We start from the raw sequence: 24,011 nt of genomic DNA, 5'->3' as shown, positions 1-24,011 counted from the left end.
TTGCTTGTTCTTGTAGTAACAGTCGGTCTGCCTATGTTGTTTTATATTTTTCCTGTAGGTCTTTCTTTCAAGAAGTATCTTCTGTTCTTCTAGCCTCTCCAGGTTGGTCTGCTTGTCCTTTCAAGTGGGAATTTCCCATCTCTGGAGATCTGGATGTGGTTCAGACTTCCACCTGTAGTCTTTTTAGGTATTCCAATCAGTTGTAGGCAGAAGATGGATTTACAAGCTTTCTATGGTGGTGCTTTTTTGCTATTCCTTTCTCTCCCCCTCCAGTGTCTATTTTATAATATAACTCATCTGTTCTTTTTATAAGTCATAGTGATTAGGTTTAGGACACTCCCTACACGGAAATGTTCTCATTAACATAGTAAAGAAAACCATGCTGTCAAATCGGATTATATCCACATTCAGGGATTAGGATTCCTAAAACTCAGCTGTCTCATTTGGTAGTCCAGAAAACCTTGTTAAATTGGCAGAAAAACTATTGATCCTCAGTTTTAGATGAGCAAAAAGAGCCTCAGAAAATTTGTAACACTTCCTACCCGTAACCTCTGACTCAGAGTTCAGAGGTCTTCCCCAGATCATCAATGTCACTTTGTAATTGGAGTTTTTTTCTGAAAGTTCTCCTTGTAAGAACTAAAGTGAGGCATGAAAATGTAAAAGATATGAGTAGGTGTCAAGGCTGTTCAAACGAGGAGGAATGGTCTTCCAATTCTAGAGAAAAATGAACTTGAGGTTGTTGTTATTATTTTATTGAATTGAGTGATGGAGGAGGAAATGCCCAAACAGAACCCCAGATGTAGAACAAACTCAGCCTGCTTTTAATATTTTTTTTCTATTTAATAAATCGTATATGTGCCACATACTTTTCTAAAACACTTTGCAATTATTGACTCGTTTAGTCCATGTAACAACTCTATGAGATAGTATCATTATTCCTATTTTATGAATGAAGTGACTTGCCCAAGGTCACATAGCTAGTGAGTAGTGTAGCCTAGAGCTAGGTTTCAAACTCAAGGAAGCCAAGCTCCAGAGTGTAAATTCACACCCACTATGCTTTCTGCTCCCGTAAAGATTTACAGCCTCAGAAACACTGTACAGGGTCACTATGAGTCGGAATCGACTCCACGGCACACAACCACCACCACCACCACCATGGCATGCCAAACAACTCTGAGCTCCCCGTCTCTTACCCTGAGTACCTGGTGTTGGACTGTGTTCTCTGCCATGTGTTCTGACTCTCTTTCCTGTGTGGTTTCAGCTGGACCAGTTTATGTATCAGCTCCAGGGTCTGGAGGCCCTGGTTTCAAAGGCTCAGGGTGGTGGAATAATACCCAACGCAGAGATGGAAGGCAAGATGCAGCAGGCTGAGGAGGCCCTCCAGGACATCCTGAGAGATGCTCAGATTTCAGAAGGTGATCAAGGCCAGCATCCATTCTGACAGGACAGGATTCATGGTCCTAGAAAGAACCATTGTGCAATCCCATGGTCTTCTGTGGCTCTCAGTTCAGCCAGTGTTCCTCCCCAGCCCTTGCTGAGATAGAAAGATGTCTGTGACATTCTCACAGGACTGGCGGTTGAATGCAGCCCTGCCTTATATTTTCACCATTTTTTTTGATAATAACTCAGCTGACTCCCAAAGTGCTCACCCTCTTGTTCCTTCTTTGTGCTCAGGTATGATTAGATCCTTAAATCTCCAATTAGCCAGAGTGAGGAACCAAGAGAACAGCTACCGGAATCGCTTGGATGACCTCAAGATGATGGTGGAGAGAGTCCGGGCCCTGGGCAGTCAGCATCAGCACCGTGTCCAGGAGACCCGCAGGCTCATCACCCAGATGCGCCTAAGCCTGGCAGAGAGTGAAGCTTCCCTGCGCAACACCGTAGGTGTCTCTGGGCTGGGGGACCCACAGCAGACTTCCCCGGGCTTGTTTTCTGAGTCTTGGACTTTCAGGTGTGTTTGGCAAGTGTCAGACTTCCCTTCCCTGAAAGAGATGCTATTGCTTTATAATCTTTGTTGTTGTTGTAAAGTTCTTCTGAGTCAGCTCAACTTCAACTCTATGCAAAACAGAATGAAACCCAGCCTGGTCCTGAGCCAACCTCACAATATTCTTTGGCCTCCTGCAATTTACCATTCCACTGCTTTATTTTCTTCATCTGTTTATAATCACATCCTCATCTTGACCTTGCCTCTTCTCCCTTCTTTTTGAATAATCTAGCTCAGTAGCTCCCAGAAGGCAGGGTTTAATGTTATTCATATTTGCATTCCCAGCCCACAGAATAGTGTGTGACTGTGGTAGATGTGTGCTGTATGAATGAGTGAATGAGAAAGAAAGAAGGGAAGGAATTCAGGAAGAAAGAGAAAAGGGAAAAGCAAGGGAAGAAAGGAAGGAAGAAAAAGGCAAAGCTATGGTTCTGAACGTGGGAACATATGGTTTCCAGCCTGATTTTTGTAATGACAGTTTTGTGGTGTGATAAGCGGGACAGACTCGATTGCCCAAACCCACCCATTGCTGTTGAGTCAATTCCAATTCATAGAGGCCTTTGTAGACAGAATAGAACTGTTCCACAAACCGCCCAAGGCTCTAATGTTTACGGGAACAAACTACCGCCTCTTTCTCCTGCAGAGCAGGTAGTGGGTTTGAATGGCTGATAGTTTGGTTTGCAGCTGAGAGTTTAACCACTGTACCACCAGGGCTCCTTGGATTTGATTGAACACTCTTTTATTTCTGAATTAAGAATGCAATGGTAACAGTAACCTAAGTGCATGGGTGGGGGGCGGGGGTGGACAAATGAAACTGAAAGATAATCAGACACTATGGTAAGAAAAACGAAGTCTGGTATTGTAGTAGTTACAAGCCAGGCTGCTAACCTCAAGGTTGACAGTTCGAAACTACCAGCCATTCCATGAGAGAAAGATGAAGCTTTCTGCTCCCGTAAAGATTTACAGCCTTGGAAACCCTGTACAGGGTCGCTATGAGTCGGAACTGACTCCATGGCACACTGCCACCACCATGGTAAGGAAGGAGTCCTGGTGTGGTACTGTAGGATCAGAACTGGACTGCTAAATATAAAGCCACCAGTTCAAATCCACCAGACACTCCTTAGAAACCCTACACAGGGTCACTATGAGTCAGAACTGACTCAATGACACTTAACAACAATGACAATAATTCTAAGGAAATGGAGGATTTAAAAAATAATGTGTATTGATTTTTTTTTTTTTTTGCTTCTTACAAAAATAATGTTAGTTGTACAAAATTTAGTCAGTAAATCAAATTCCCATATGATCATTACTGAAAAAAATAACCACTGTTAAAACATGGTGTATACAAATATGAAGTTCCTTCATGTTTGCTGCTGTTGTTAAGTGGTTTTGAGTCAGTTTCAGCTCATAGCAGCCTTGTATAGGGTTTCTGAGGAGTGGTTGGTGGGTTTAAACCATCAACCTTGCGGTTAGCACTCCATTGCTTATCCTGCATACATATGCATTTTTAAATGCATCAATATCCATGTCCAGACTTGTTTTTGAACTTGGATTTGTACACTATCCCTACCTGTATGTACTTTTTGTAAGAACATGGAATGATGGCAGTGAGTCAAGGCTCCCAGTGGGCGTGTCAGCATGTGACATCCCGTGTGGCTGACAATGAGATGTTCTGAGTGGACAGATGCTGACCCAGCTGAGATTCTGTGGCCCTTAACCAATTCTCCTTTTTCCCATAGAACATTCCTCCCTCTGAGCACTACGTGGGGCCAAACAGTTTTAAAAGCCTGGCTCAGGAAGCTGGGAAATTGGCAGACAGGTGAGCAGCATCAGAGGTACCTCTGTTTAGGTCCACTCCACAAGGCCAGACTTGCACAAGACTATAAGGTACTTGGACAGGACCATGTGCCATATTCATTCCCTCTAGGCTCCTTTGTGGCCTTGAAGCCATTTTTGCACCCCTTGGATTTTTGTAAATTTCAGTGGCCACTGGGCAGGGTCATTTGGCAGGAGCTGGGGGGTGGGGGTGTTGTGTTCCCGGATTACTCTATGACTCACAATATGGCTTTGGCCTATGTCAGAGGAGATTCTCTGGGCCACATGAAATGAATCAATCCTTGGAAAAGAACACTATGTAGCTTTCAGAGCCTCCCAGGCTCTCACCCAAAGTCTGGGAACAAGTAGCAACAGAGTCTAGCCTGTGGGGACCAAGTGTGCAGAAGAGCGTCTTCCTTCAGAAGGGCCCCAATGACAACCTATAAACATAGGCAGTTCCCATATATTCAGTCCTGCCCTGGTTCAGAAGTTTGCTTAGAGCTGAGTGCTCAGCAGGACGACAGGCTCAATTAATCCCTCCAGGAATTCAGTCAACTGAAGGGAACTGCCTTGTGTTTTTGCAGCATGAGCTTGTTTTTATAGCTTTCTAGAACCAAGGGGACAACAGCATCTGAGGGTTGACAGGCTTTGTCCCTCTTGTGGTGGCCTTAGTTTAGACTTGCCATGAAAGTTAGCAGGGGGTTGGATATGGGATGAAATATGACCTAGGGCTTTCCTCCTGCAGGAAAGAACTTACTGGTGTAATGTTTTATGGTCCTGAGACTGCTCCCCTCCCCCGGGCTCCCACTGATTGTGCCATAAATAGAAAAGATCCTCACAAGAGACTAACTGTTCAACATACTCCTTAATGGTCCCTATAATTCCATCTACCAGTTGTGCGTGAGTAGACTCTTAATCACAATGACCCCATGTGTGTCAGAGTAGAACTATGCTTGCCCCACAAGCTTTCAATGGCTGATTTCTCTGAAGTAGATGACCACTGGTAAACTAGAGTCACCACCCTTTCAGCAACCAAGTGTTACTCAGGATCCATCTAACTCTGGGTCAGTTCTGTTCTAAACTAAACCCATTTCATTACTCCCTTCATTCAAATGAAAACTCCCAAAGAAATTATTTGCTATTGAAATTCTAAATCTCTCTCTCTTTTTAAAAAACTTTTCAGTCATGTTGAGTCAGCCAGTAATATGGAGCAACTGGCCAGGGAAACAGAGGACTTTTCCAAGCAAGCTCTGTCACTGGTACGCAAGGCTCTGAATGAAGGAGGAGGAAGCGGCAGCCTGGACAGCTCTGTGGTGCAAGGGCTTGTGGGAAAGTATGTTTCAACCAATTCTCACATGGGCTAGCAAAATCAGGATTTCCCAGGATATGCTGCCAGCCACACTGTGGGACACTGTGTTTCCTTAAAAAAGATTAGTAATATGAGGAGCAAGAGGATGTGAATGTTAGTTTGAGGGAAAGTAGTATCTTTAAGGCTGGAAGAAGAAAAATTAGATTAATTTAAAAATTGTCTTTTGATTGGAAGATCTCGATGCTTGCAGACATTGTAAGCCATTGTGATGTTAAAAGGTATAATAAAACCCATCTGATGGTATAGGGCAAGGGTGGGGAAATTCCACCATCTAAGGCCCAAGAAACCATTTGGTCTGGCTTTGCCAAGTCAACTGCAGTTCCAGCCCTGACATTATAAACAGGCTAGTTTTTAAGTTGATAATTTCGTATGATCTGCGAATAATGTTATAAATATCCAAATGGCCATTGGCAGAATAAAAGTTCCCCACCCCTGGTTGTTGTTAAGTGCTGCCAAATTCGTTGTGACCCATAGTGACCCTGTATAGGGTTTTGGAGGAGCAGTTGGTAAATTTGAACCACCGACTTTGCAGTTCAAACTGACCTGGTGGTCAAGTGATTATCCTACAGTGCCATACCAGTACCCCTGGTATGGGGAATGTAAAGATAATGTTATCAAGAATTGAGGGAACTTGCAGTGTATTCTTATGGCCCAACCTGTATGAAAAACTTAAATTGTAGAGACAGACACATATCTGACATTTACCCTTAGGTGGGATCATCTGCATAATTCCAACTACATAGCTTTTCTAAGGACAAATCTTTGCTTTTCTAAGAAGAGTGAAATCTCAAAATCCTCTTTAAAAATTTGTCTTTTTCCTTGCAGATTAGAAAAAACCAAGTCCCTGGCCCAGCAGTTGATGAGGAAAGCCACTGAAGCCGACACTGAAGCAGACAGGTCTTACCAGCATAGTCTCCGCCTCCTGGACTCTGTGTCTCAGCTTCAGGGTGTTAATGAACAGTCCTTTCAGGTGAGTGCCTCTAGCCTATGTGCTTTGATGTAAAGGAAAATAGCCATAAATTCTTTTTACTCCTGAGGTCCCATATCATTTAATGATCCAGATTTATCCTCCCTGTTGACTTCCCTTGTTTTAGATTGTTGTTGTTTTTAGGTGGCATCTAGTCAGTTCTGACTCATAGCGACCCTATGTACAATAGAAGGAAATACAACCCTGTCCACCATCCTCACAATTTTTCCTGTGTTTGAGCCCATTGTTTCAGCCTCTGTGTTAGTCCATCTTACTGAAGTCCATCTTTTTTGCTGAACCTCCCCCCCACTTTACTAAGCATGATGTCCTTCTTTCTGGGCACTGGCCCCTCTTGATAACCTGTCTAAAGTATGTGAAACTAAGTCTAACCAGGCTTTCTTCTAAGAAACATTCTAGTTGTCCTTCTTCCAAGACAAATTGGTTCATTCTTCTGGCAGTGCATGGTTTATTTAACATCTTTGCCAACACCATAATGCAAAGGCATCAATTCTTCAATCTTACTTATTCATTGTCCAGCTTTAGATTGTTGTTGTTGTTGTTAAGTGCCATTGAGTTGGTTCTGACCCATAGAAACCCTGTATAGGGTTTCCAAGGAGCAGGTGGTGAGCTTGAACCACCGATCTTGCAGTTCAAACAGCTTTGCAGTCTGGTGCATTAACCCATAGCACCACACCAGGTCTCCTAGCTTTAGATTAGGGGGAGGATTTAGCCTTCTTATTATCCATTTCCTTGTTCTTAAACCCCGGTCCTTGCCTCTGAAACAACCTGAGCTCATTGTGAACTCTTGTTTTAAAATTGTTATATCTATTCCCTAGTTCTAGAGAAGATTGAAAATTATTGTGACGTTTGATGTTTACAGTTGGGTCCTTAGATGATTACTACGAATTGAATTGTGTTCCCCCCAAATTCTGTTGTAAATCCTAACTTGTAGTTCTATGGTCATAATCCAAGTTGTGAATACGTTTTCTTTGTTATGTTAAAAGGTCCTATCAGTGTTGTTGTTGTTAGGTGGTGCCGTTGAGTTGGCTGACTCTTAGTGACCCTATGCACAACAGAATGAAACACTCCTCGGTCCTCCACCAACCTCACAGTGTTGTTACGCTGGAACCCATTGTTACTGCTACTGTGCAAATCCATCTTGTTGGGGGGCCTTCTTCTTTTTTGCTGACCCGCAAGTTGACCAAACATGATGTCCTTCTCTAGGGACTAGTCCCTCCTGATAGCATGTCCACAGTATGAGAGGTGAAGTCTCACCCTCCCAACTTCCAAGGAGCACTCTGGCTGTACCTCCTCCAAGGCAGATTTGGTTATTCTGGCAGTCTATGGTACTTCCAACATTCTCTAAAACCATTGTGGAAATGCATCATTTCTTCTATAGTTTTCCTTACTCATTACACTCTCTACATATCAGTGTAGGGTATGTTTTAAACCAATCCCCTTTGAAAGCAAATTAGGCATAGAGAAGTAATCAGAGATGAAGAGAGATGCCAAGTCACGTGAAGATCACCCAGAAGCAGAGATGTTCAGAAGAGACAAGGCCCTCAGAGCCCACAAAGAGAGAACGCCTTCTCCTACAGTCCCCTGAATTCAGACTTCTAGCATCCTAAACTGTGAGAAAATAAGTTTCTGTTTGTTAAAGCCATCAAATTAGGGTATTTCTGTTATAGCAGCACTAGATTACTAAGATTTGTACCAGGAGAGGAGGGTGCTGCTCTAACAGATACCTGAAATGTAGATGTGATTTTTGGAATGGGCAGAGGTTGGAAGAGTTTTAAGGTGCCTAATAGTAAATGCCTAGATTGTCTTGAACAGACTTTTGGAAGAATTATGCCATCAAAGGCAATTCTGGTGAAGGTTCAGAAGTGAAGAGAGCTATAGAGAAAGTCTCTATCATCTTAAAGAATGCATACAGCACCAGCAACAGAACGTGGTTAGAAATGTGGAAGTTAAATGTACTTCTGGTGAGGCTTTAAAAGTAAATCATATGCTACTATAAAGAATAAACGAGGAGTCTGAAAAACATAGTGTGGATGAATCTGGAGTACATTATGCTGACTGAAACTAGTCAATTACAAAACAAACAAACAAACAAAACCAAAATCAAATATTGTGTATGGTCCCACTATTATCAACCTTCAAGAATAGATATACACAAAGTAAGCAAACGTCTTTGAAGGTTCTCAGGAGTGAGAGGAAGAGGAACAGGAACAACTTTCTACATAGTACACTCTTTGGTGAAGTCAGCAGAAACTGGTCAAGGTACATACAGATACTAAGAAGTATACAAGAAAAAGGGTCAAGTTTGGTTGTAAAAAGTTTGATAAATGCTATAACACACACAATTATGCAACAACAATGAAAACAAATGTGTATAGGAAGGTGTATGTGAGTAACTGCATATGCATGTATATGTGTATCTGTAGACACATATATGCAAACATTTGTGTGTGCTGTATTCATATATAAATAGGAAACCCCATAGGGAGTACTGATACAAGGCTTCCTAGATAGATCCAAACAACTCATGGGGTTGGTTTACTGGATCAAAAGAGTTGGGACCATAATCTTGGGGAACAACTTAGTCAATTGACAGCATAGTTCTCAAAGATAATGTTTAGTTTCTAGTTTGGTGAGTAGCATCAGGGGTCTTAAAAACTGACAAGTCAGTCCAGGAACAGAGGACCCTAGGACTATCAAGGGAGAAGAATATGAGCAGACTGTGGGACTCTATCCAGAGAAGCAGCAAAACCAGAGATGGAGGTAGAAATGAGGACATGGAGAGAGGAAGCAGCTGAGGACTCTAGACGCATGGAAAGAGAGGGACTGAGTGCTAGTGGCCAGGAGGCAGGTTTACAAAATGTGCCCTTTGGTTGTTTAAATTATTATATATTCCTGAGTGTTTTCGTGTACAGTCCCCCCCCATACACACCAAAAAACAAACAAACAAAACAAACAAAAAAACCCACAAAAAGAAACAGAGGGAATGGAAGCAAAAGCTGTTAAATGATGATGCACAGAGGAGATTGTAATCATTGCAATGAAACGGTGAGTGTAAAACCGATGTTCTTCGTTGTATACTATCAGTCAATTTACAATAAAAATTAAAAAAATAATAATAACCAGAAAACTGACAAGTACCCATCTAAGATGCAACTATTGCTGTCTACTTGCATGGAGCAAAAGAGAATGAAGAAAATCAAAGATTCAAAGAAGAAATTCATTCACTAATAACCCACATGAATGAACACAACCTTTTCTAACCTGAGACCTGAAGAACTAGATGGTGCCTGGTTCCCACTATCGATGATTATGACCAGGGACACAACAGAATGTTCTAGATGGAATGGGAGAAAAATGTAGAACAAAACTCAAATTCCTAAAAACAAAAACAAAAGCCAGACCTATTGGATTGATAGAGACTAAAGGAACCCCTGAGACCATCACCCAAAGATATCCTTTGAACTTGGAATCGAAGCTATTTCTGCAGGTCACCTTCCAGCCAAATAATAGATTGGCTTATGAAATAATATTACCTGGGAGTAAAGGAGCTCTGGTAGCGTAGTGGTTACGAATCGGGCTGCGAACCTTAAGGTCAGCGGTTCGAAACTACCAGCTGCACCGCGGGAGAAAGATGAGGCTTTCTACTCCCGTAAAGATTTACAGCCTTGGAAACCCTATACAGGGTCGCTATGGGTCGGAACCGACTCGATGGCACATAACAACAACAACAATGTGCTCCCTTAGATAATTATTACATGTGACTAAAAGGTCAACATTTACCCAAAAGCAAAACTGAGAAGACAAAAAAGGGAAGGGAAGATACATCAGTACAAACAGGACAAACAGAATAGAAATCATGAGACTGCTCATATCGTGTAAAAATCATAAGCAGTGTCATGGAACAACTTATAAAACAGTTTGTTAAGGGAAATCTAACTCATTGTGTAAATCTTCACATAAAGCACAATGAAATATTATTACAAAAAAAGGAAAAATGAACATGTGATTGGACAATGGAGGAATGGTGATACTTTTTATCCAGTGGCAAAGAACTTGCTTGAATTATGTTAAAATGTTTGGTGGAAGGTAGTGCTTGTAAATAATGAACTTGGATATTTAACTCATGCAATTTCTAAGCAAGATTTTTAAGAGTACCACAGAATTTTCACTTGCTGCTTATGGAAAGAGACAGACTTCAATATGCACTGTACCAAGTGACAACAAAACTAAAAAATTTGGGAAATTCTGTTTTAGCTTGTGCTAAGGACATGCGTTCTAAAATAGCTACACAATCTTTATTATAGAGATTAAGTCAGTGATTGATGGATCTAATAAACTATTACAGCAGAAGACCCATCTGTTTGGATTTAAGGAGACAAAGAAAGAATGGAAGGAAAGAACACTGTTATTTGGAATTTTATGCACAGAAAATAGGCCAAAGAACCATTTTTTGTCTGCCAAGAAAAGTAAAGGACCATTCCTGGAACAATTTGGAAAGGTGTAGAACTGTGCAAAGGAGCACAGGAAACAGTGCTATCTAGGTTTCAAAGGGTGGAACCACAGCATGCTGGGATTCAAAGGATGGGACCATTGTCTCTTAAGTCCCAAAGAAACAGATGTTCTCCAGCTAAGTTCTGGAGTGTGAGACAGCCATCCGGGGGTGCCAGGGGAATGGGGCCACTGCCCAAATGGGACCAATAAGTAACATTATGATAAATGGAGAAATACTGACATTGTCAAGAATTTCATTTTACTTGGATCTACAATCAATGCCCACGGAAACAGTAGTCAAGAAGTCAAATGATGTATTTAATTGGGTAAATATGGTACAAAAGATCACTTTAAAGAGTTGAAACTGACTCGAGGAACCTAGCAACAACAATAAAAGAGTTAAAAAGCAAAGATGTCATTCACTTTGAGGACTAAGATGTACTTCACCCAAGTCATAGAATTTTAAATTGCCTGGCAAGCATGTGAAAGCTGAACAATGGATAAAGAAGAGAGAGGAATGGATGCCTTTGAGTTACAGTGCTGGCAAAAAAAATGTTTAGTATACTGTGGGCTGCCAGAAGAATGGGTAAACTTATCTTGGAAAAAAGTACAAACAGAATATTTCTTAGAAGCGGAGATGGCAAGAATTTGTGTCATGTAATTTGGACATGCTATTAGGAGGAAGTGAAAGACCCCCATTGAGATGGATTGACACAGTGGTTACAACAATGGCCTCAAACATTGTGAGGATAGCACAGGACCAGACAGTGCCATTATATTATTGTTGTTGTTGTTGTTAAAGTGCCACCAAGTCGCTTCTGACTCATAGCGACCCAGTAGAGGGTTTCTGAGGAGTGGCTAATGAGTTTGAACTGCCCATCTTACAATTCAAACCAACCTTGCAGTCCGGTGCACTGCCTTGCAGTACCACACTAGGTCTGCACTATTAGATTGTGGTTGTTTCAGTGTCATTGAATCTATGTAGGGTTTCCGAGGAGTAGCTGGTGGGTTTGAACCACTGATCTTGCAGTTCAAACATCTTGCAGTCCAACCCTATTATATATAGGATCGGAGTCTTGTTGTGGAGCGTGCTGTAGGATAAGCTCTGGCTCTCAAGGTCAGTTTGAACTGTGAGTTCAGTGGTTCAGATTCACCAGCGCTCCTTGGAAACCCTGTTTAAGGTCTCTGTGAGTTGGAACTGACTTAACGGCACTTAACAACAACATATATAGGATCACTAAGAGTTGGAACCAATTCAACAGCATCTAGCAACGGCAGCAATGCTTCAAAGTTACTAAAGACTAAATCAGTTGCCATAGAGGTGACTCTGACTCATGGTGACCCTACGTGTGTCAGAGTAGAACTGTACTCTATCATTGGCAATGGCTGACTTTTCACAAGTAGACTGCTAGGACTTTCTTCCAAAGTACCACTGGACTCAAATCTCCAACATTTTGGTTAGCAGTGTAGTGTGTTGATTGTTTGCACCACCAAGTCTTCCAAAGGTACTAGAGTAAGAATATTGTTTTCTGTCTATTGAAAAGCACTCAATAATTCCTACAAGCACAAGTTCCCATGAAATAGAGTAGAGACAAAGTCTCTGACTGTTGGGGGACCTGCTGTCTGACACTCTACCACATTTCTGTAAGGTCTGGAAGGCCAGTGGCTGTTTTTGTAGCACTCCTGAAGGCCACTACTGTTTGCGGACAGTGATGCCAGAACCTAAGCAGGCTGATATGGTAACTGGTGAACAGAAAGTCAGACTCATTTGTCTCTTTGGGCTCTCAGGTAGAAGCGAAGAGGATTCGACAAAAAGCCGATTCTCTCTCCAGTCTGGTGACCAGGCAGATGGATGAGTTCAAGCGTGTGCAAAGAAATCTGGGCAACTGGGAAGAAGAGACCCAGCTGCTCTTACAGAATGGAAAGAATGGGAGACAGGTATTCTTTTGTTAAGTTATTCACTCAGCAAGCACGTTTTGAATGCCTATCCTGTGAATAAATATGGCAAGAGGACCCATAGAACCATACTTTGCTTACAGAGGGAGTAACTGAGATGAAGAGATCTTGATGTAATCAGCTCAGCTCCGCCCCATGAGTCAGCCCTTAAGCTAAGCAATAGGATCCAGGCCTTCTAAGACCTATTTTGGGCAGAGTTTTGTCTACTAGCTCTGCTCCAGGAAGTATCTGGAACTTAAAATTACATTTTGAAAAACTTTTCATGTCCAGAACAATGGGCTAATCTTTATGGATGTCATTGTGTTATAAAGTTTGCTCTGTCCCAGAGTGTCCAGGGCTTGTTACAGCACCCTTGACTCTGTAGAGAATCACAGCCTTCTGTTGTCATCAAGAGAAGTGTCTGGTGATTTTGCTAGCAGGAATGCACTTCTCAGCGTAGGTTACATTTACTCTAATCTTGTTCTGTCTGCCCATTTACAGAAATCGGATCAGCTGCTCTCCCGTGCCAACCTTGCTAAAAGCAGAGCCCAAGAAGCACTAAGTATGGGCAATGCTACTTTCTATGAAGTTGAGAAAATCTTAAAGAACCTCAGAGGTGAGCATTTTATGGTTCAGATCATGAATATTTTAGAGGTACAACCATGACTTTGGTTTATTTTTGAATCTCACTGTTTTCCTAAGTGGTAGGTACATTGAAGTATTACTAGATGTGTAGTCGTAGATCCCTAAAGAGAAAAAAGTTCATTAGTATTTGCTATGTTGGGAAGAGTCTGGCATGCAATGTCAGAAGGCTTGAATCCTGAGCTCTGTGGGGTCACATGACTGAGAGAGCTGCCTGTGGTGGTCACAGCCAGTCACATAGACTTTCTGGACCCTAATTTCAAAGATTTTAAAGGTTGAACTAAGCGATCTCTAAGGTTACCCACAGACCCAACACACCACACCAGTACAGATACTTCTGTTTCTTTGGTGGCCTGATTGTTTGCAGTGTGGAACCAATATGGCTATTTTGTGTTGCTGATGGAGGAAGTTTTGTCATAGCATCTGGGTCGCAGGAGATTTGAGTATATGCCATGCAAAGAAAGATATGGTTTAAGTTTCCAGTTTCTTCATTCACTATAGAATAGAAAAATTCTTAGAAAAATTTTTTTCCATACACAGTGCTTCTATACTCACTCTACCCAATGTCCATCTGTTGTCATTGGTGATTTAGTGCTCAAAGCTCTGAGGGAAACCTTGCGCTTCAAAGATTCTGCCTACTTCTGATCCCCTTTGGGGTCTTAATATGTTTGCAGTGTTGGGGACTCAAGGATTACTGTGAGTTTTTCTAAGCAAAGGACTAAATGTGGCCCTTTGAGATGCTTTCTCCTGGACAAGATAGAATAATTCCAGCCAGTTTCCCCTATCCCCAGCCCCGAGCAGTAATAATAAAATTCTCTTCAGCTCCTTTCATTCATTTTCAAGTTATTTTTCATCTTCAGGACAATGTTTTCTTCCTTTCAGAGTTTGACCTGCAGGTTGAAGACAGGAAAGCAGAAGCTGAAGAGGCCATGAAGAGACTCTCCTACATCAGCCAGAAGGTGGCAGATGCCAGTGACAAGACAGAGAAAGCAGATGCGGCCCTGGGCAGTGCTGCTGCTGATGCCCAGCGGGCAAAGAGTGCAGCAAGTGAGGCCTTGGGGATTGCCGACGAGATAGAACAGGTACAGAGAAATCAAGATGTAGGCTGGCAGGCACCCCACACAGGATGGTATGGAAAAAGAGCAAACACTGGGCTAGTTTTGACCCCTCATTGCTCAGAGTCTTGCTGTGGTGTCATATGCACATGACTGGCCTTCGGCTGATTCTTAAAGCATTGATTCTGAAAGTTTGTTGTTGTTGTTGTGAAGTGTCACTGAGTCAGTTATAACTCATAGTGACCCTGTATAGGGTTTCCGAAGAGCGGCTGGTGAGTCTGAACTACTGACTTCATGGTTCAAACCGACCTTGGGGTCTAGTACTTTATCTCATAGCACCACACCATGAATCCAACTGAAAGCTGTTGTTGCTGTTGTTAAGTGTCGTCGGGTCTGGCTCATAGAGACCCTGTATAGGGTTTCTAAGGAGTGGCTAGTGAGTTTGAACTGCTGAACTTGCAGTTCAAGCTGACCTTGTTGTTCAGTGTATTATCCTGCATCACCACTCCAGGACTGAAAGCTAAAGCCTGCCATTTTCAGCTCCTCTCATTGGACAACATTGTAAGAGAAACCATACAAAATTATTTTCTTTATGAATTTTCATCACTGATTTGATTCCTGCTTATAAAATGCTGGAGTTCTAGATCGTTAGTTCCTGTCCATATCCTTATCTAAGTTCCACTGACACGTTTTTCTCTTCTTAATACTCTTCTTACACTGTATGCCAGTACTGTGCTTTGTGTTGGGGATTTGGAAATGAGCAAGATATAGTTCTTCTCCTCAATGAACATTCAGTGTAATAGGGGGAAGACAGACAAGTAACTCAACACATGTGGTAAATGCTAAAGTAGTGTGCTTGCCGACTGGAAGGGAGCTTCATAGCTTTTATTTAAGCATGAATTCTAGGAAGTTTAAGCAAGTCTATAGAGAAATCCCAGAGGGAACTCTTGATACCTATGTTTGATATTAAAACAGAGAGAGAAGCAGTGTTTCATGGCTGACGTTCCTATTTCCAAGAGACAGGCCCCCAAGTTAACTTGTCTGAGGTGGAATCTGGGGAGGGGTGTGTCCCCCAGTCTGACTCTCCCATTGTTCATTTAACAGACCCCATCAGGGCCTGTCTGCAGCTGTTTTTTTTTCTGAAATCATCTTTGGGACGTTTTCATGTCTGACCCCTATCTCTCCTTCCGTCCCTGGCTACTTTTATTCTCCCAGGAGATAGGGAGTCTCATCTTGGAAGCCAATGTGACAGCAGATGGAGCCTTGGCTCTGGAGAAGGGACTGGCCACTCTGAAGAGTGAGATGAGGGAAGTAGAAGGAGAGCTGGCAAGGAAGGAGCTGGAGTTCGATGTGGATGTGGACGCGGCACAGATGGTGAGTTTCCGCTGCTTTCCACGGGAGGTCCCTTTAATTGGGCCAATGTGAGAAACACCCTTTTCAAGACTGGTTTGTACTTATTTTTCCTCAGGTAATAACAGAAGCCCAAAGAGTTGATTCCAGAGCCAAGAATGCTGGATTTACAATCCAAGACACACTCAACACATTGGAGGGCATCCTGCACCTAATAGGTACATGGAATATCAACAACTTTCCCACCCCAAACCCAAAGTTTTTTTTCCAGAAGACTCAGGATACCCAACCCTGATGGATGTAACTCTCAACTTTCCTGAAGGGTATCAGGATATGTGGTTTATTTTCAGGCCCAAATCCTTGGAGCAGGTCATTTCACACTTTTCTGGACTGTTTTACTATCTCTAAGCTGGGTCACTGAACACCTATTGCCATTGGTGGTGGAGGCCAATGGGTCAAAGAACTGGTTAGTTCAGGGAACTTCACAGCTGACAGGAATATTCCTACTAAGGAACCGAGAAGTGCTCCTGAGAATCTAGTGAATGGTATTAAGCAGAGGTATAACGTCATCAGTATATATTTAGAGTCACCAATAGGATAGCCAAGTAGAGGAGAGTTCAAAGGGGGAGTAGACAGAAGTCAGGGACCACTTAGGAAACTGTTGACATAGTCAGCTAGACAGAATCTAGACAGATGATGGAAATCAAGTCTAAGGTAGTAGAGGTGGCGAGGTAAAACTAGATTCTTCAGTCTGTGAGGTCAAAAATCATTTGCTGATTCTGCTATTTGTTCCTACCTACCAGCTGCCAGTTGTCATTGAATAACTTCCAACTCATGGTGACCCCATGGATCCAGAGCATAACTCTGCCCTGGAGGATTTTCAGTGGCTGATTTCTTGGAAATACTTCACCAGATCTTTCTTCTGAGGCCCCTCTTGGTGGACTTAAACTGGCAAACTTTTAGTTAGCAGTCAAATGCGTTCATTGTACTACCTTGTTTCTTCCCAAATCATACCTTCGTGTAAGCAGCTGGGGAAACTTTAGCTGTGGCGTAGATAACCCAGGAGAAATATAAAAGTGGTAGGTCCATGTGATGCTGCAACATTTTAGAATAAAAAGGGCTGGAGGGCACTGTGTGGCAGGAAATCTGCCTTCGCCATGGAAATCTCCAAGAGAAAATAGATTTGAACGAAAATTCTGGGCTTAGGTGGAACTGGTCTGCAACCCTCATTTGGCCTGTTTTCTCTAATTTGGACTGGAGTAGATATGGAAGTAGGAGCTCTGGTAGCGTAGTGGTTACGAATTGGGCTACGAACCACAATGTCAGCAGTTTGAACCTACCAACTGTTCCGTGGGAGAAGGATGACATTCTGCTCCCGTAAAGATTTACAGCCTTGTAATTAACTCCAAGGCATACAGCAGCAGCAGATATGGAACTAGGGTTTCAGTCATAGATTCTAGCAGTGTTGGTCCTGCTTTTCTAGTTCAGGAGAACAACTTTAAAACCGGATTTTCTGTGGAGTGTCTTGGTCGTCCTGAGAGACTAATACTGTCGGCATAGTTATACTGATGGGTCTGCTTTGTGATCCAGTGAGCCAAAGGAGTAAAATACCCTCTGAGGATAAAAAAATCCCCAGTTGAGGTTTTAGCAGCATCAGTTAGTGTTGTGGAAAAGTTAATGAAACTATTGGGGCCTTTAAAGACAAAATGAGAGCGTCGGGAGCCAGGTAGGTCAATGACATCACTAGTGGGTACAGGGGTGTGGGCCGCATCTCCTGACACCGTCAGAGGGGGTGACATCAAAATGACCCCAAGGTCACGGCCCAGGGCTGTAGTGGGCGGGCCTGAGCCGCAGGAGGAGGGGCCACTGAAACAGTGGCATCACTAGAGTTGGTGTCGCCCATTGCTTGGTGTGATAACTTGTCATTGTTCTTCTTTACTCGCCTCACTTGCCAGTTCAGAATGCAAAAGGGCAGGCCCTGCTGCCCGCCATTGAGTGCAGAGAATGGTGCCCACCTTGACCAATGGGAGAAGGGAGGGGTGGGCCAGGCCACTCCTCCCCAGCCCTCCCCCCCCACACAGGGGTGTGTGTGTGTCTCCATGAGTTACTGCCCTGGTGCTGCCAACCTCAGTGACTCTGCTGGGGTTTGTAGGTGGGGCCTATTAAGCATTTCCTATGTGTCCACAGCAGCTAGCAACATGTGTCAGTCACGAAGCCTGGTATTGGCGGTTCTGTAGGATAAGCAATGGACTGCTGTAGACTGCAAGGTCAGCAGTTTGAGTCTTCCAGTCACTCTGCAAGAGAAAAGATGAGCCTTTCTGCTCCTGCAAAGATTTACAGTCTCAGAAACCTTAGACAGGGTTGTTATGAGTCAGAACCAACACGATGGCACTTAGTAAGTCTTATAATAGTTCTATGAGGTAGACTTTATAATTTTATTTTACAAAGAAGTAGACTGAGGCTTGGAAAGGACAGTGAAATGGTTCAACACGTGGCTGCTAAATAAACAGTCGGGGTCTCTGAACCCACCAGCCCCTCCTTGCATGGGAGAAAGATGTGACAGTTGGCTTCTGTTAAGATTACAGCCTTGGAAACCCTATGTGGCAATTCTGTTCTGCCCTCTAGGGTCTCTCTGAATCATAATCAACTTGACAGCAACAGGTTTTTAAAATGAGGCTCAGAGACAAAGGCCCCATAGAGGTCACATTGTGGTAAATTGTGGAGACTGCATTTGAACCGAGGTCCCTGTCTCCAACATGTGCTCCTTTCTGATAACTCATGCTGCTTTTCCATGGAAAAAGAATGGGTATTCTATTTCCAAGTTCTTTTAATTTTCTCTGCATAGCATAGAACTTAGAGTCTTGGATTTCCCCTACCCCAGGTAAAGAAGAGATTTGTTGCTGTTGTTGTTAATGTTGTCAAGTTGATTCTGACTCATAGTGACCCTGCATAGGGTTGCCAAGGAGTGGCTGGTGGGTTTGAACCACCAAATTTGTGGCTAGCAGTCCGGCGCTTATCTACACCAGGACTCCTTAAAGATCCATTGTTGTTGTTAAGTGCCTTTGAGTCAGTTCCAACACATAGTAACTCTTTATCGGGTTTTTGAGGAATAACTGGTAGGCTTGAACTGCCAACCTTGTGGTTAGCAGTCCAGTGCTAATCTTATAGCGCTGCACCAGGAATTCATTAAGTCCACAGTTTTGTTATGGTGCAGTTTCTATTCAAGTTGTTCTGCTGAGTCCATGAGCAATACCGTCTGCTCTTTGTTCTAGGTGTAGTAAATCCATGCAATCAAATACCTTCAATGCAGTTCAAACATATGGGGCACCTGACCTTGGGTTTGAAGTGCTTGAAGATCATTCAAGCCCATTTGAGCCAAAGGGACCTGGCCAAGTGGCTTTCATGCTCACATTAATTTTAGATAGTTTGTTGGTGAGACATATCTGAATAAGTGTGACTATGCTTCATATTGAAAATAAACGAATGTCTAAATAGATTCCCACTGTTTCAAGCCAGAACGAAGTGTTACATCATTTCCTAACAGCTGGAATCCATCGCCAAATAGCAAAGTATACCTTGGCCTTTACAAACCCTGAAGCCCAGCCAGTTTCTAAAGGTCTTCTAGTAGAAAAACAGTAAAATATGTGTTTCTAAAAGCATCATTTGGAGTTAACTCTGGTCCTAAGGGTGAGCCGTACTGAGCAGACACCTTGGACAGTTCTCAGGTTTTATGACTTTAAACCTGCATCTTTTTGGAGCATGAACTGTTGACCCTACCATGGAAAGAGAAATCAAAGCTTCCTATTGATGAACAATAGACCTCACAGGCTTAAGCTAAACTGTTCATAACCCCCGTAACTAGGATAATGCTCTCAGAACTTTTTCTAGATTACTTGTACTGTAAAATATGCCTTTTAAATCCATAGCATATCATTTGCTCTGGACAGCAGTAAACAGCAATCTGTTAAGGGTACAGAAAGAACCGCATGCATTCCAGAAGATCTGACCCATTTCTCTGTGTTAACTGCTTTTCCATTCCCTAAAACAGACCAGCCTGGAGCTGTGGATGAACAGGGGCTGATCTTATTGGAGCAGAAGCTTTTCCGAGCCAAGAGCCAGATCAACAGCCAACTGAGGCCCTTGGTGTCAGAGCTGGAAGAGAGGGCTCGTCGGCAGAGGGGCCACCTCCATTTCCTGGAGACAAGCATAGATGGGATTCTGGCTGATGTGAAGAACCTGGAGAACATTAGAGACAACCTGCCTCCAGGCTGCTATAACACCCAGGCTCTTGAGCAACAGTGAAGCTGCCATAGAGAGACTTCAGGATTCAAGAGCCAGCTCATGTGGGTGGGATGGGATAGGGACATTTGAACATGCTGAATGGGCATGCTCAGTTCAGCTGAACCTGACTCCATCCCTAAGACTTTGGTCAGGCAGATGTCTTATTGTACCAGTGTGATACTATTTGCTTCCTGATACTTGAGAATGAGGCAGATATCAATGTGTGTGAGACTGATCAAGGATCTGGACCCCAAGGAATAGACTGGATGGAAGGACAAACTGCATAGTCAAATGTTTGTTTCAGAAAAGCCATAATCTGTGCATCTTGGAGCATGGACAAGAGCTGGAAAATGTCCTGACTTTGCCCAGGCATTACGCTCTACCTAATGTCAAAACAGAGAGTGAAATCCAATCACACTGCAGCAAGTAAAATACCTTTGCTCTGCATTGACCATGCAAGCTTCTTGTCTATCAGAGGCTCTTCCATGTACCACCCAATACGTAACAATGGGCTCCACAGATGTGAGCACTAAGCGCCTCTAGGCTTGCCCATTTGGACCAGTAGTATCAGGTGCCCTACCACCTTCAGGTCCTTTTGGGCCTGAGAGTGTCATTCTATTCCTCTGCAGTGATGCCATGGCAACTTAGAGACTACATTTTACTTAAAGTGTTTCCTACCAGCAAAAAGCAAACATTGAGGAACTTTTGGCTTTCAACGTAATAGAAAAATATGGCTTGGGCCTTGAAAGAGGTGAAATGATCTAGATTTATTAACCCTAATTCCATCTCACTCTCCAAACACTTAAAAAAAAAAAAAAAAAAAGACACATCTATGTTTTTTACCTTATTCTCTCTCTCACCCACATGCTCTGGCAGAGGATATTCCTATCCATACTTGAGCCAGGAAGAACCCATATCCATCTATCCAATCTTAGAACAAATATTTATTGACACCTACTGTGCGCATGGACTGAGGTACAGCTGTAACATGGTCTCTGCTCCTCATAGAGTTGATTGTCTACTGAGGAAGACAGACATTAAAAACGAAATTTTTTTTTAACTTACAAGTCGTGTTCATCACAGGCAGTGTTTATTGCAGTAACCCTTGGTTTCCATCCTCTTTTCTCAACAGAACATATGTTGCAAGACATTCCCATGGGGGCTCTTGGGGTTTTGGCAAAGCTGAGCTGGCTCTGGATTGTGCACACTTGTTGGTACTCCAGCGGTCACTCCGTCCCTTTCCACAACTGATTGCAACACACTGTTGAGTCATAATAATACCAGTGGGGATTGCTGCAGAAACCAAAGTTACTTCCATCTCCACCCAGAAGACTGGTCTGCTTCACTTCTGTATTTCCTTGGTGTTTCATGGATGTGCTTTTAAATAAAGAATGATTGCTAGGTGCCTGTGACCAGTTCCTCATTTATTAAACTCTCAGCCTAAGATGGCGGGATAAAGATGAGGCTTTCTGCTCCCAAGAAGATTTAAAGCCTTGGAAACCCTATAAAGGGTCAATCTGAGTCAGAGCTGACTCTAGAACAACATCCTCAGATGGAGGTATCCAAACTATAAAACTAAAATGCCCTGGAAATAGCAATGGATTCTAGAGTGAGCATCCTCAGTTCCTGTTTCTGAGCATCTTGTTTTACCCTCTTTAACCAGAAGATTTAACCAGTACTCAGCATGAAGTTAGGAGCCCTGGACGATGACTGAAATCCACCAACAGTTCTGCAGGAGAAAAGACATGACAATCTGCTCCCATAAAGATTATAACCTAGGAAACTCTATGGGGCAGTTCCTCCCTATCCTATTGGGTCACTATAAGTTGGAATTGATTTGACAGTACACAAAAACACCAGCAGTACTAACTGGCCATCTACGTTAATGGCTGAAAAAGGGATTCTGCTCTTGGCTATCTTGACCCACAAAATCCTGACAGGCCTGATCACTCTATTTTAGATTCAGTGGGAGTGCGCCTGTAAATCCCATCTAGGCATACTCAGTCCTACTCCAACAACATCCAACTCAACTCAAATCCCTCCCTGCAATTAGCAACTAGTGCCCAGAATAGATATATACATTAATTAGAGTAGAATAACTATTAGATTACATAGACACCCCCCCCCAACATTTTACAATGAAGCACAGTAAATATTTCTTTCTTTCTCCTTTGTGGTGCAGTCTTAACAGGATTCCTCAGTGAACTGATAGCATCCTAAGAAAGCACAAGGATGTCTTCTGTGACAAATGGGAGATGATTTTGACAATAGAGCCCGGAACAAGTGACTCATGGGATTCTCTCAGTATAGAAATGGTTCCCCCACTTCTGAGGACCTAACATGCTGTCCCTAATAAGAGAGGAAGATTGATGGGTTTAGAGATAGTCTACCCACGACCTAGTCTCTTGTTATCTCTCTTGACCTGACCATGCCAAGTTAAGAGAACTTTCCATCGGATTTTTTCTCAGTATTTGTAACTTGTAATGGAAAACTTTCTTGTACTTCGGAGAGTTTTCTGATTTATTGTACTGTTAGTAGACTATTACACGCATCGTTGTCTACTTTGTCTCACAGGTATTTCTGTTTGGAGAGAAGTAGAAATGAAACTGTCCATAGACTATAACTTCTCCATAGCAGATGCATTTCTGATCTTATTCCAGGATGTGGTTTCTTTTCAGTATTCTTGAGAGGCTGGAGAAAAGGACAGAAAGATACTTAGCAATGTCTAATGTTTGGACCAAATCTCAAGGACCAAGAATATGTTTATTCTGTCTTCTTTTAATGTTTTTCATGGTCATGGGAATGTTATGGGTTCTTGCTGTGGCTCAGTTTTTCCACCTGGGAAGCACAGATTAGGATTTCTTTCTGTTTTCTTTATACTACTGGCTGCATGGAACTTTCTAGTAAATCCCAACATTAAAAACTTCTTTGTGAGTTATAAAAGCAGAAATGCACATGTAAAGTAAAATCTGCAAAAGCCAAAACTCATGTAATGTGGAAATATGTCAGAGAATATGTCTACCATGAATAAGATCAAAGATAATGTAAGCCAGCAAATTACAGCAGCGTCTATACCCAATTTTAAACAAGCTGTCAGCACTACATGCTCTCAGGATAAAGGAAAAGACAAAAAGCATGTGTTTAGCTTTGTGAGCAAAGTGACAAACAAACACAAGTAATCAATGCATAAGGCATACCAAGCATCATAATGTACCTCAAAGCCCACATACATACGCATAAGGCAGGCTGACTTCAACAGACATACGAAGAAACAAAATGTTTTTGAAAACAGAAATCTGACAACCAAGTAGCTATTCTTTAAACTAGTTGATCTAATGGGGAAACTGATGGGGAACTGCTTTTTCACCTTCTAACTCATGGCTGATATTAGCTGACGGCAACCCCAGTTTAGACCTAAACCAGTATAGGATATAGGTTACAACTAAAGATGAAGTAATAGAAGCACCAGCAGAATGGAACCATTAACAAATTAATTTGTTTTCGTTTGTTTACACTAACAAAACTTGCGGGTCAAACGATTGTTGTCTTAGTTATTTCATACTGATATGTTGTTACTCAAGTTTTTAATTTTCACAAATACAATTTTTATTTCATAAATCACTAATTTAATTTCATCAAGGAGCCAAAGTTAACCAACACAACATCAGATAAATTAAGTAAGATCTAAGATGCTGTTTTTAAAAACAGAAAACTTGGCCAGGATTTTCAAATTTGTTCATTATTCTTCTCTATTGATGATCCTTGGGTCAGCTGTATTGATGGAGATATTTATTACACATGTAGCATCAGCAGAACATCTGTTGCTCTGGGTAGCTATTTACAACTGTTGGTGCCTCTCGAGCAAGGCTATAAAGAAAAAGTAATTAAGTCTGCAGCTCACAAGAGAAGACTCTAGACAAAGACAGGAGACTGAAGTAGCATTGTCTTATTTATTAAGATAATTGAAACATTTTGCTGATAAAACTCTTGTCTAGGACTATTCTAGCAACAAAATTGTACTCAAAATATTTCACTGTGAAATGGTGTTGCAGTCTGAATGTAACTTTTCTTAATGAATTGATTTTCATAAAGCAAATCATA

The 24,011-nt window shown here is 42.3% G+C and overlaps 1 protein-coding gene across 1 annotated transcript in view; it reads left to right on the top strand.

The window, feature by feature from the left end:
* LAMC2 (laminin, gamma 2) overlaps nt 1-19,931 on the top strand; it is an 83,716-nt gene extending 63,785 nt beyond the window's left edge. Inside the window, exons 13-23 of the mRNA XM_006872540.1 lie at nt 1,262-1,415; nt 1,675-1,880; nt 3,724-3,803; nt 4,983-5,132; nt 5,994-6,138; nt 12,436-12,585; nt 13,084-13,198; nt 14,107-14,306; nt 15,495-15,653; nt 15,748-15,847; nt 19,678-19,931. Of these exons, the coding sequence (XP_006872602.1) occupies nt 1,262-1,415; nt 1,675-1,880; nt 3,724-3,803; nt 4,983-5,132; nt 5,994-6,138; nt 12,436-12,585; nt 13,084-13,198; nt 14,107-14,306; nt 15,495-15,653; nt 15,748-15,847; nt 19,678-19,931 (1,713 nt within the window). The remainder of the gene's footprint in view (nt 1-1,261; nt 1,416-1,674; nt 1,881-3,723; nt 3,804-4,982; nt 5,133-5,993; nt 6,139-12,435; nt 12,586-13,083; nt 13,199-14,106; nt 14,307-15,494; nt 15,654-15,747; nt 15,848-19,677) is intronic.
* The last annotated feature ends 4,080 nt before the right edge of the window (nt 19,932-24,011 follow it).

Source organism: Chrysochloris asiatica, unplaced genomic scaffold, assembly GCF_000296735.1.
Source record: "Chrysochloris asiatica unplaced genomic scaffold, ChrAsi1.0 scaffold00203, whole genome shotgun sequence".
NCBI classification, from domain to species: Eukaryota; Metazoa; Chordata; class Mammalia; order Afrosoricida; family Chrysochloridae; genus Chrysochloris; species Chrysochloris asiatica.
Note: the sequence above shows the minus strand (reverse complement) of the source record. Positions and strands in the feature narration are given on the sequence as shown.